At 41.2% G+C, this 13,234-nt stretch overlaps 1 protein-coding gene across 1 annotated transcript; it reads right to left on the bottom strand.

The window, feature by feature from the left end:
* Nucleotides 1-4,715: 4,715 nt before the first annotated feature.
* On the bottom strand, nucleotides 4,716-12,853 carry ckap4 (cytoskeleton associated protein 4). Its single transcript, XM_008110597.3, has 2 exons — nucleotides 12,308-12,853; nucleotides 4,716-7,840 (listed from the first exon to the last, which is right to left on the bottom strand). The coding sequence occupies exons 1-2, from the start codon at nucleotides 12,644-12,646 to the stop codon at nucleotides 6,548-6,550; spliced, it is 1,632 nt and encodes a 543-aa protein (XP_008108804.2). The 5' UTR covers nucleotides 12,647-12,853; the 3' UTR covers nucleotides 4,716-6,547.
* Between the last annotated feature and the right edge of the window lie 381 nt (nucleotides 12,854-13,234).

Raw genomic sequence — 13,234 nt, 5'->3', positions numbered from 1 at the left:
TGTCTTGTCAGCTTTACTGCCCTGCTTCACAAAAAAAAAAAATTGCTCTTCGGGTGCCATACAAAACAATACCACTAGATGGCAGATCTTGACTGTTCAATTTGCTTAAATTCAATTCAATCTAAAATTGATTAGCTTCCGGATGGGACTGACTTTGGCATGATTACTAAATTTATTTCTTGTTAGAAATTTCCAATGTATGGCTCACTTACTGTTTCCTACAGATTTCTCAACCTCTGAAGATGCCTGCCATACATGTGGATGAAATGTCAGGAGAGAATGCTTCTGGAACATGGCCATACAATCTGGAAAACTCACAGCAATCTGGCTTTTAAATTGGTTGGCCATCTGTTGGGAGTGGTTTGATTGTGTTTTCCTGCATGACAGGAAGGTATTGGACTGAATGGCTTTTGTAGGTTCTTTCTATTCTATGTTTCTATAATTCTATGTCTCAGTGCACACGATCAGCCTATAATTTATTTTTAGTACCAGAACTGAAGTTAAGCTCTGATCTTTTTTATGTCAACATTTTTACAATCATATTGCTAAATTTACATTTTTAATCAAGATCAAATGTAAATCATTGCTACAATTGCTTCCCTTCCCTCCCTCCCCCTCTCAAAATCTACACACATATGTATACATAGAACACATATACTTCAGAACAGTGCCTACAATAATTGTTCCCCATTACACTATTTCCCCCCTTTCACCCCTCCCATTGCAGGGACCTCCCATCCTTTGGAATGAAGACATTCATTTGCAACCTTGCCCTTCTTTCCTAGGAAAACATTCACCCATTCTGATTTTTTAAATAAAAATCTGCATTTTTTCTGATTTTATCTGCTTCAAAAGTCCAATTAAGTGGGAAAGAGCCTTTTAAAATCTATAATTTATAATAATAATGAATTTATTAGTTTACTGTGGATGCTTACATGAACTAATATGGAAGCTTTGAGCCAAAGGGGAGGAGTAACACGATGAAACCCCAAACTTTGCAGAAACACAGTATCTACGAGGGATCATCTCCAGATTTCATATGAATTTACAAAACCATGGATAATAGTGAATCGTATGAAATAAAGAACTTCCAAGAATACCACATTGGCATACTGAAAGACCAAGAAAATATCTAGGAATGATGTATTTTGTTGAACATGAATAAATGAAACCACAAGTACCGGTCCTGCAGATATTTGGTTGGGGAGGTAGTTTACAAAGACATCTAGGAAGGAAAGGACCCCTAAGAAAAGAAAAACTTCCCCCAGAAAAAGCAACACATGATCAATAGCCTTGTAATGCTAACTGACTATTATAGGTAGGGTATAGAAAAGCAAAAGGGAATGGTGCAGACTATCTTGGAGAAAGTCACAAATGAACTGTTTAGCAGCTCCTGCAATTCTCCTCTTTTCGTTTAACAATTGAACTTGTGGCTATGAAGACAGACTTGAACAAGATTAGTCTCATTATTGAACAAAGCAGACCTTGCTCTGTACATTACTTACCTTTTGGCCCTATGACATGCTGTATAAGCTTTATCTATCCCTTAAAATTGACCATGTCAAGCCCACCCTGACTACTGATCCCCGATCCCTTGATGGGAAGTTCTGACTGTAATTATGTCTATTTTAAGTGAATTGTTTTGCTTTGCTACAATGTTGTTTATTATGTCTGTTGTATTAAGTTGTTGTATGTTGTTTTTGACAATTGACTGTTTTGCACACATGTTGGAAACTGCCCTGAGTCCTCTCGAGGAGCTAGAGTGGTATATATAAATAGATTATTATTATTATTTTATTATGACACAGCAAACAAGATAGATATGCTGGATTTCGTTTCACAAAATCACAAGTCGAACACTTCCCAAGTGTCTAGGACTGTGTGATGTATTTTCGGATGATGCGCACAGATCCCAGCAGGGTGGCCTTTTGCAGTTGGCAGATCATAATTTTGTCAATGTCTATTGTTTCCAAATGCCGGCTGAGGTCTTTTGGCACGGCATCCAATATGCCCATCACCACCGGGACCACCTGCACTGGTTTCTGCCAGAGTCTTTGAAGTTCAGTCTTGAGGTCCTGGTAGCGGCTGAGTTTTTCCTGTTGTTTTTCATCAATGTGACTGTCATTATTATTATTATTATTATTATTATTATTATTATTATTATTATTATTATTATTATTATTTGGAGATTATGAAGTGGAACAGACTTAGCTTTTAGTTTCTTCTCACGACTAGCACTCACAAAGCACAAAGTAGTTATGTTTTGGACTACATCTCCTGCTAGAAAAACATGGGACGTTGTACTCCAACATCACAATCTTCCAATGTTCTTGTAGCAGCATGTGCACTATTAAATGTATGATTTGTACAGGTCTGACAGTGTCATCTTAAGTTTGTTTTCCTTTCCTTGCACTCCTGCTATTCATCTTGACAGCTCAAAAAAAGGTAGCTTGCAAACTCAAAATAGTCTCAGCCATCCCCAATTTTTGTCCCTGTCTCCCCAATGAAAATTGTCGTGCAGTTCTCAAATTCTTTTCTTTAAAGAGCCCATTTGACATGCATGGTATTAATAGAATGGAGCTAGGCTTAGATCACTGTTCAACAGTGAAGCTTCCTGGATGACCCAAAACATCGTAATTTTCTATGTAATCTACCTTGGAAAGTTGTCAGAATTGAAATGGGTGGGGTCTGTGCTTTTTGCAGGAAAATAGGAATGAAACAAGAACATCTTTTATAATAGTTGTAAGTGGCTAACACAGCAAACATAAGGACTAACTACTGTGTATCACAAAGAATTTTACACATAGTGTGAACTGCTTTTAAAAAACCCAAATAAATGGCTCCAAGAATGAAATAGGTCTGCATTCTCCCTATAAGTCAAGACAAACAAGTTGAGATAGTTTTACTTTAGCCATATCTAAGTAAGACATCACAATTAGTAAATATAATTTACTTGAAGTGCCAATAATGCTTGGTAAAATAGAAGGCAATAGGGAAAGAGGAAGACCATATACCAGATGGATAGATTTAGCCAGAGAAGCAATGGCCCTGAACCTGCAAGACCTGAACTTTTGAGGATAGGATGACTTGGAGTCACCATAAATGTAAGTTGCCTTGAAGGTAGTAGTTATCAACACCAAATCATGACAATCTAAATTTGTGTATCATTAAATGAATGACTATACTTTCCTTTAGTACAATTTTGTTCATGTCTACTGAAATCTAAATCTTACTGACTTCGGTGAGATTTATCTCCAGGTAAATGGACATACAATTACAGCCTTTGATGATTACATATAAAGTGCCACTTTTCCTTTGTATCGGTTTTTGCGGCCCAGCCCTATGTGTTCATTTAAAAGTCATAACGCACCCAATGGAGTTTACTCCTAAATCTGTATAAGACTGCAACTCCCCAAGAAAGTAGCTGCTTTTTTAACATACAAGAAGCAATGCTGGGAATACGAAATGTCCAAATGTGCTTTATATACTTGCTGGGTTAGGATCATAATAAATAGAACAGCACTGGGTCTGCAAATTTAGATCAACTGCAAAGGTTTATGAAGAATTCTTGGATTTAAGAGGATTCAGCTTCATGATCTTTACATTCCAAGTCGATTTTGGGATGCATTGTTGAACACATTTGCTGACACACCTTGAAAACTAACTGAAAGGATGTTTTGGAATTTAGATGTTGGATTTAAGCAAAATTCCATTTCAGCTCTGGAATTTCAGCTCCTACCAGGAATTTAAGTATGAACATTTTGTCTCCTACCTCAGGGCAAACAGTAATAGAAGACAGGTGGATGTGAATGCTCAATAAAATGAGTAAAATGGACTAGTGAAAAACAAATTCCAAAAACAAAATAACCCGCCCTGGAAGAATCAGATTCTGTGCATTACTCTATTAAGGACTAGTTTTTGTGGTGTGCCATTTTTAAAAGTAAAATCTAATAAAACCAGCCTGATTGGAGGCACGGGACCCCTGTGAAAGTGAAAAAATGTGGATAAAGAAAATGTTGGTTTTTTTCCTACCTAAGAGAACACTTATCTAGGTATTTCTAGCACTATTCTGTGATCAATTTTCCCTGGAAACTGGCCATAGAATTTCACTGGACCTAGGAGCCTCTGGTGGCCTAGGGGATAAAAGCCTTGTGACTTGAAGGTTGGGTTGCTGACCTGAAGGCTGCCAGGTTTGAATCCCACCCGGGGAGAGCGCGGATGAGCTCCCTCTATCAGCTCCAGCTCGATGCAGGGACATGAGAGAAGCCTCCCACAAGGATGGTAAAACATCAAAACATCCAGGCGTCCCCTGGGCAACGTCCTTGCAGACGGCCAATTCTCTCACTCCAGGGGCAACTCCGGTTGCCCCTGACACGAAAAAAAAAAAACGGAGGACCTAGATTCCTATGGAACATTTTCTGAAGTTTAAGTTAAGATTACAACAGTTTTGGTTTTAACCTGGGCATATTGCATTTTAATTACAATTCCCAAATGCACAATTGTCTATACTGCAAGGAAATTCTGAGAGTTGCAGACCAAAAAAGAAATCTTTTCAGTCATTAGTTTTGCTATATTAAAATGGAGGTAAAGAATCTTTGATGCAGTTGGTTGAATCCATGGATGCAGAAACCACTGATCCAGAGGGCTGACTGCAAAGAAAAACCAAGACAGATGGCATAACATACTTGAAGTATCATATCCTTTTTGGCCCTTAATTAATTTCTATTCCAAGTTTATTAAACATTACAGATACTAGGAAATAAGTAAATTTCACAGTCAAAACTAGTCATACAAGAATCACAAAAGGACAGTCAGTGGGGAGCAGTTCAGAAGAGTAACAGATTATTCCAGCACAGTATGTTCTTGATTTTTAAGATTTCAGGTCTCCAGATACTGGTTTCTGAGTAGCATCAAAAGCAGTCAGACATCCTTGTTACTTTCTACTGGAGGACTGTCTCTGTCACTTCTGCTGCTGGATTCTTTCCAAAAGTAAAAATACTGTACAGATTGATCCAGAAAAACAAAAGCAAAAATTGTACACGTGGATGGGCCGAGACAGAGAACCTTTGGTTTCTAATGGCTTACTGTACACAAACTTTTTTTCATGCACAAATTTATTAAAATGTTGTGTATAAATTATCTTTAGACTATGTATCTAAGGTGTATAAAAAACATAAATGAATTTTGTGTTAGACTTGGGTCCCACCTCCAAGGTATCCCATTATATATGTATATGCAAATGCAGGCATTTCAAAATCCCCCTCCTCCCAAAAATGAAATCCAAAACAATTTGGGTCCCAAGCATTTCAGATAAGTGTAACATTTTGAGGAAGACTTTATGAGTAAGATCATTTTTGCCAAGTTTGCCTTCTGTGATTAAGCCCCTTTCTAAATGCTTAAGTAAAAAAAATAAAATATCAGAAGAAAAATATTTTCTAAGGAAGATAAACAAGAATCCAGGCAATTGAATAGTACAGTGGTTCTTTAAAATGAACATTATTATTAATACTCCTCACACTTACAACAATTGCCCAGATCTAACGTTTTGAGGGTTTGGTTGCTTTTAATCAGTCTGAGATCCATTTCTATTTCTTCAGTCTTAGCACCAGATAATCAGGCACTTAACATGGATCATGGAGCAATGCCTGTCTCACCTTGCCAAAGTACCAGAGAGAGGTTTAAAATAACTTTGTTCAGAAAACCTCTTTAGTTCAGCAGAGAGCATGCACAGCTGACAGACCAGGGAACGTTTTCCAGACTTTGGGTTAAAAAAAGGAAAATAAAGAGAACATGATTTGGTTTTGCTATGTAAAAGCAATACTAATTATGAAGACTTTCGAATGCAGGCTTGTCACAGATCTTGAGAAAACAATGGCCCATTCACACTACACGATTAAAGTATTACTATTCCATTTGACCACTACTGTATAGCATTACCCCATGGAAACCTGGGTTTTGTAGTTTTATGAGGCACTGGAGTTCTCTGGCTGAGAATCTAAATGGCACCCCCTAAACTACCAACCCCACGAGTTCATAGGATGGATAACAGCACTATTTTTCTGTAGTGGAAATGGGCTACAGATCTTGAATATCTTGAATGTACTTCTCCATGTAAGAACTTCCTTGTGAACATGTGTAACATAATGTACAGAGAGAAACCTATGAGAAGCAATTTGATTTCTATATTGCAAAGCAATTGCTCTGCCTCCTCTGATTCAAAGATATGATGCAGCCTTACACATGACAGAACACACATGTCTGTCTAAAAAATCAAAGCAACCATTGCCTTTTGTTCTTTTCTCTCCTCTAAGCCTTATGGCTTAAGGCAGCAAAACAGAATGATTTGTTGCAGGGCATGATGCAATAAAAATAAAAATGGGTCCCTATCTGGAATGTGTTTTGATTTTTCTATAGGCATCACAGACATTTATTTCAAGTCCACCAATATTTCCCCAATAACAAAAACTCTTTGGCCTAGGAAAGCTACTTTTTGTGTTTCATTTTGTTTTTTGCAGTTCTGTGGTTAAAAATGCTTTGTATAGGATTTTTAAATCTTTTCATGTATCTTTTCTACTTTCAGAAACAATCTGTCTAGGTCATTCCTTATGTCATCTAATGAACTTTTCACTGATAGCACCATATTATGAATGGTTTCAATTTTTACAGGGTAGGCAACTAAATTGTCAACGACAGTCCGGAGCATTTTCATGTCAAGTTCAGTCTGGCCAAGAGAAGAGCGCAGTTCATCGATGGAGCCTTTGACAGAGGAGAGCTCTCCTAGATGACCCTGAGATTGTTCTTGATCCAGCAAAGCACGAACTTGTTTCTGGATGTTATCAAGTGCATCAGCATTGTTTGATAAGTTGCTCACACTTTTCCTTAGTTCACCCACATCATTGTACATTGACAGCTTTGCTTCACCAAGACTCCTTACTGTATCCGTCAAAAAACGAACATCATCTTCTAAAGTCTGACGAAGAGAGCTGAGACCCTCCTCTAAGGCAGCTATCTTGCTGTCATCTCTCTCCATCTCCTCCATGCGTGGTGCAGATTGGGACATCACAGCCTGAAGGCTCTCTTCTATGGATCCAAGCCTTGATTCAAACTTGTTATTGCTCTCCTGCAGACTTTCTAAATCATCTTTGGTCAGCACAGGGTCTTCCTCTAAAGTAGTAGATCGCTTAGTGCGCAGCAAGTCTTCACTGAGTCTCTTAATCTCATCAGGAAGATGTGCAATTGAGTCTTCAGCCTTAAGAACTTTCTCTTCCAAAGCTTGTAATGAAAGATGCTCAGTGTCTGCGGCCTCTTTGAACTTTTCATGTTCTTGTTTGAGGTTGATGAGTTCTTTGACTTCAGACAAGACATCAGATTCCATCAGATCTATGGTACTTTGCAGCGATTCTATGGTCTTTTCTTTATCTCTCATGGATGTTTGCATCTCATCAACAATCCCTTTCAAAACCTGATAATCATGTTTGCATGCTTCTATTTCACCAAGTGAAGCCAGATTTTTTTTGACTTCATTGATTTCATCTTGGCTTCGTTTCTGGACATCTGTGAATTCAGCAATATTGTCATTTATAGACTTGGTTAGCTCAGTTAACCTTTCCTCCACAGTGTTTTCCAGTGATGTGAAATCTCGTTCTCTAGCATCTTTGACAACGTGGATCCCATCCGACAGGTCTTTTAGGATTTCATTTTGTAGTTTCTGAAGAACCTCACCAATGCGGTTGATCTCACTCTCCCCTTGCCGAACAGCCCTTTCAGTGATTTCTTGCTTTTGCTGAGCATTTTTCAGCATCACTTCAAATCCTCCAAATGAGTCCTGGAGGGAATTCACCTATAAAAAAGAAAAAAGAAATTAAACATCTGAATCAGGGCCGCTTTAGTGACATACCAAAATGTGTGTCATATGAGCAAAGCTGGAAATGTTTTAGGGCTAGCATTCCTAGCAATACCAGCTGATACGACCCATGGTCAGGTGAGATGAAAATGTATGATCCAGAAAAGTAACATGTCCAATCTCTGGACTCAAATACACTTCTGCACACTCCCTTACATACATGCATCAAAGCAGCAACGTTCAGTGGTTTATCCCACCATGAGAGGTTTTACTTGTAGAGTTGTATGTTGTTTGAAATGAAAGAAGTTGCCTCCAACTGATTTTGGAGAATTGATCCCTACATCACAGCTTCTCCCATTTGGGAAAGTCCAATAACCTTCTGTGTGTAATTTTCAGGGGGTTTGGAAGTGTGACCATGGAAAGGAAGGGACAGCTATAGTTGCTTCTGCCAGTTCAACTGCACATCTCTAAATATGGATCCATCCCATGTGATAGTGTTTCAAATTAATAATTATGTAACTAGATTTCAGTTGCAACATTCAAAAGCAAAACAACACCCTTTTTCAAGCATGTAATCTGAATACAGGACATTTTATTCAAGAACATACCGTAAATATTAAACAGGATGCAATTCAGACAAACTCAAAATCCATGTTAATCTGAATTGCTCACAAGTTATGATAGCTACTCTGAGGAATATATGGGTTTATTCACACTGGCTGCTTAATTAAGAGCCAGTTCAGAGCAGAAATGGTGGCCACACACTCCATGTGCCGGTCCTGCTGTCCATCCTACTCCCAAATCACAGGATTGCTCCAGACCTTTAGCCAACTCCGGAGTATTCCTCAACTTAACATCATGAAAACCTAAACATCATGAAAACCTCCAGGAGAGACTTCATGATGACTGCAGGCCATTCAGCTTGTATAGACAGGCCCTTATTCATAGCCATTCACTCAGGTCAGTGCTTCTCTTTCAACAATGAGACATAACAATGCCACCACTGAATGTTACTGGAACAGAATGTCGATTTCTCAATCTTAATTCTGAAAATACCACACCGTTTTGAAACAAGATGTTAGCATGGGAACATTACGATTATTATCAGCCTTAGAATTTCTACAAGGACATTCCTTTGAAGGAGGTAGATGTGAAAAAACATTTAAAAGCACACTTTCACAGCCAAGATCTATTTCATGCACTGGTAGAGTAAGTGCTATGCCAAGAACAAGTCTAAACAAAGGTTTAGTGACAGTTCAATAGATTGCCCATTTCAATGGTTTCTACTAATTCATTGTAGCTTTTCAATAAACATTGTTAGAACAATTCACAGGGGAAACTTGAATTGCATTACTTCTATTTGTCACTTAAGAAATCTTAAGTCTGTTAAAATGCGGCGGGCAAGGTGGAAGCAAAGGGCTGGAGCTGTTCTGACCACCTCAAACACTTTATATGAAGAACTATTAATACAGTAAGACCCCGGAACCCAAAACCACAGTTTCACTGTACCATACCTAAGGAAAAGGGAATTCCCTAAGTTCCCCATGTGGTTCTATGGCATGTTTCCCTTGGAAGTTATTGCAGTTGTCCTGAAAGACCTAGCAAATTCCTAGACGATACCTCTCTAGAAATTTCTAGGACTTCTAGGGTGATTCCATGATATCCAGAAATTAGGAAATGTAATGGTGTTCAGTCATATCAGCACTTTTAGATAACTACTGTAATGTTAATTTTGTCCATTTTTTGGTACAAGGAAGCCCCAGGTTATGTTGTATGGTGGAAGGAGGAGGAGGAGGAGGAGGAGGAGGAGGAGGAGGAGGAGGAGTGTCAATGAAGAGCAGGTATCCCAATCCTTCAGAGGTCTTAAGAATGCAAAAAAGTCCACAGCAGAAAGGATGACTTTGAATCTTCCCTGTAGAATTAATGAAATTTGGCCCCACTGTAACGGCCATGGCTCGCTGCTATGGAATCATGGTAGCTGTAGTTTAGTGAAGCACCAACACTCTTTGGCAGACAAGACTAAAGACCTTGTGAAACTACGACTCCCATGATTCCATAATAATAATAATAATAACTTTATTTTTATACCCTGCCCCATCTCCCCGAAGGGACTCGGGGCGGCTTACATGGGGCCTTGCCCGATACAACAATATAATAACAACAACAAAACAATAAAACAAATATCCCAACAATAAAAACATCAGCATCAATAAAACAGTCATTAAAATCAACATACAGCATAAAATGTTAAAAACAAGAGACTAATACACAGCAAGAGACTAATACACAGACTAATTCCATAGCAATGAGAGGTGGCAGTTGTAGTGGTGCTAAGTTGCATTATTTCTACAGAGTAGTTGCAGGTCACTCTTCTGGAACTTGTGATCACATGGACTGTCCAAACACCAAGGCAAAAGATGCATATACTGGAGCAGGGCTTCTTAAAATTTTCCACTCATAATCCCTTTTGGCCTGAGAATTTTGTATGTGACTCTGGGTATACAGATATGTGTAGAAACTAGATGTAAAATCAAACTTTTACTGACAACAAGCAGCATTTGCAAGGCTTGCTAAACAGACTGAGTTCCCTTTTCATGAAGTACAGCTGAAGCATCTTCTGCAGAGTCCTCCATGAATACTGCACAACAGAATCTTATAAATGTCTGAAATAGCCACTAGGTAACGTTCAGTAAACCTTTACTGTTGGCAATGCTTTGCAGACCCCAACACAGAGCTATAGAGACCCTACTTGAGGTTGAGACCCACAGTTTAAGGAGCAATGGACTAGAGTAGTGTGGTCCAATATGCGGCCCATGGGCTGCATGCGGCCCACCAATTCATTTTTTTTGGCCCTTGCCCTTCTTGCTGGAAAAATATTTTAATTTAACATTTGGAAAAAATGTTTACCCTTCTTACAGCTTTAAGTTTTTAAGAATTTGTTTTCTTTCTGGAATGTTTCTGGCCCTCACATTCCTATACTAAAGTTTGATTGGCCCTCGGGTAACTAAAGGTTGGACCACACTGAACTAGAATATAAGATACAGTGCACCTACACTATAGAATGAATGCAGTTTGGCACCACTTTCGCTGCCAAGACTCAATGCTACAGAGTTCTGGGAGTTGTCGTTTGCTCAGGAACCAACACTCTTGGGGAGTGAACGCCAAGACTGTAAAACTACAACTCCCATTATTCCATAGCATCAATCCAGGGCCCGTAAAGTGGTATCAAACTGCTTTAACTCTACGGTGCACCTTGGTGAGGCATTGGGAATGCATCTACGTCAGGCATGGGCAAATGTCAGCCCTCCAGGTGTTTTGGACTTCAACTCCCACAATTCCCAACATACTATTAGGAGTTGAAGTCCAAAACTCCTGGAGGGTTGAAGTTTGCCCATGCCTGATCTACATCCTAGAATTCATGCAGTTTGACGCCACGTGAACTGCCATGGCTCAATGCTATGGAACCATAGGATCTGTAGTCTGGTGAGGCAGCAGCATTCTTTGACAGAGGAGGCCAAAGGTCTTTTGAAGATACAACTCCTAGGATCTCATAGCATTGAGCTATGGCAGTTCTGGCGGTGCCAAACTGATTGTTGAATGAATTGTGTCTTCAAGGCTGTGAATTCCGTAGAATGAATGCAATTTGACGCGTCTTTACCGGCCATTGCTCAAAGTGGTGGGATTCATGGATGTTGTAGTTTAGTGGGGCACTAAGCTCTTGGGCTAGGAGCTCCGGTGGCAAAGTGTGTTAAAGCGCTGAGCTGCTGAACTTGCAGACCGAAAGGTCCCAGGTTCAAACCCTGGGAGCAGAGGGAGCAGCCGCTGTTACCTCCAGCTCCTGTCAACCTAGCAGTTCGAAAACATGCCAATTTTTTTTCATGTCAGGAGCAACCAGAGTTGCTTCTGGAGTGAGAGAATTGGCTGTCTGCAAGGACGTTGCCCAGGGGACGCCCGGATGTTTTGATGTTTTACCATCCTTGTGGGAGGCTTCTCTCATGTCCCCACATGGAGCTGGAGCTGATAGAGGGAGCTCATCCGCGCTCTCCCAAGTGGGATTCGAACCTGGCAGCCTTCAAGTCAGCAACCCAACCTTCAAGTCACGAGGCTTTAGTCCCCTAGGCCATCAGGGGCTCACATGCCAATGTGAGTAGATCAGTAGGTACCGCTCCGGCGGGAAGGTAACGGCGCTCCATGCAGTCATGCCGGCCACATGACCTTAGAGGTGTCTACGACAACGGCTTAGAAATGGAGATGAGCACCAGCCCCCAGAGTCAGACATGACTGGACTTAATGTCAGGGGAAACCTTTACCTTTACCTTAAGCTGTTGGGCAGCGAAGGCTCAAGACCTTACTAAACTACAGCTCCCCTGATGCTACAGCATGGAGCCAGGGCAGTTCACTCAATCTCATTCCCTCTCTAAGCTAGCGTGGCTGCCCCTTGGGTGGGTGTGTTCTCGGGCTCACCTTGTGCAGGGCGGCCTGGAGGTCTCGGGCCAGGTCCTCCCGCTGCCGAGCGAAGCCTTCTTGGCGGAGGCCGACCTGCTGGACTTCTCCCAAGAGGTGATGGAGGTAGAAGCCCGAGAGCGACGCCCCGGCTAAGAAAAGCAGGGACAGGAGGGTGGTGAGGACTCTCCCGAAGCTGCAGAAGGAGGAAGAGGAGGAGGAGGCTCCGGCCCCTTTGCTCCCTTTGGGGTGACCCTGGTGCTGGGGCTTCTTTGCCACGTCATCGTGGGCGCCTTTCTCCGCCGGCGGGGTGGCGGCGGGGCTCCCGCCTTTGTTGCTCCTTTGTTTGGCCGAAGACATGCTCACAAAGCAGTCTCAAGGGTCTCCTGGCAGAGCGAAGAACCGAATCCCCCCGCAAAGCGCGAATGGAACAGGCGGCGGGACAACGCGCTCAAGGGCGGGAGAGAGGAAGAGGAAGCGGCCAGAGGGGTGTGAGTGTGTGTCAGGCGGGCTTCTCCATCTCAGCCCTTCCCAGGGAGGGAGGAGGGGACTGAGGCTGCCACGCACACCGAGAGCCAAGGCTCCAGACCCCTCCTCCGAGGAGCCTTTTTGGGAGTCGGGTTACGTTTCCGCCCCAAGCAGCCAAGTTTCAAAGCTCCTGAGAAGGAAGGAAGGAAGGAGTGGCCTCCAAAGGCTCCAATCTCAAATGCAGGCAGCCTCCAAGTTGAACCATTGAACAAACCATTGAACACAATAATATCCATTTCTCAGTATGTACCCTGTTTCCCCTAAAATAAGACATCCCCAGAAAATAAGACCTAGTAGAGGTTTTGTTGAATTGCTAAATATAAGACCTCCCCCGAAAGTAAGACCTGCGCTCCATGCAGTCATGCTGGCCACATGACCTTGGAGGTGTCTACGGATAACGCCGGCTCTTCGGCTTAGAAA

Source organism: Anolis carolinensis, chromosome 5 (assembly GCF_035594765.1).
Source record: "Anolis carolinensis isolate JA03-04 chromosome 5, rAnoCar3.1.pri, whole genome shotgun sequence".
Lineage (NCBI taxonomy): Eukaryota > Metazoa > Chordata > Lepidosauria > Squamata > Dactyloidae > Anolis > Anolis carolinensis.
The sequence above is the reverse complement of the archived record's forward strand: the minus strand, read 5'-3'. Positions and strand labels throughout refer to the sequence as shown.

Excerpts from the sequence above, each read along its gene's own strand:
- ckap4 (XM_008110597.3), bottom strand. The coding sequence starts at position 12,646 with ATGTCTTCGGCCAAACAAAGGAGCAACAAAGGCGGGAGCCCCGCCGCC. Across the intron at positions 7,841-12,307 it reads TCCAGGCCGCCCTGCACAAG|GTGAATTCCCTCCAGGACTC; the intron begins GTGAGCCCGAGA and ends TCTTTTTTATAG.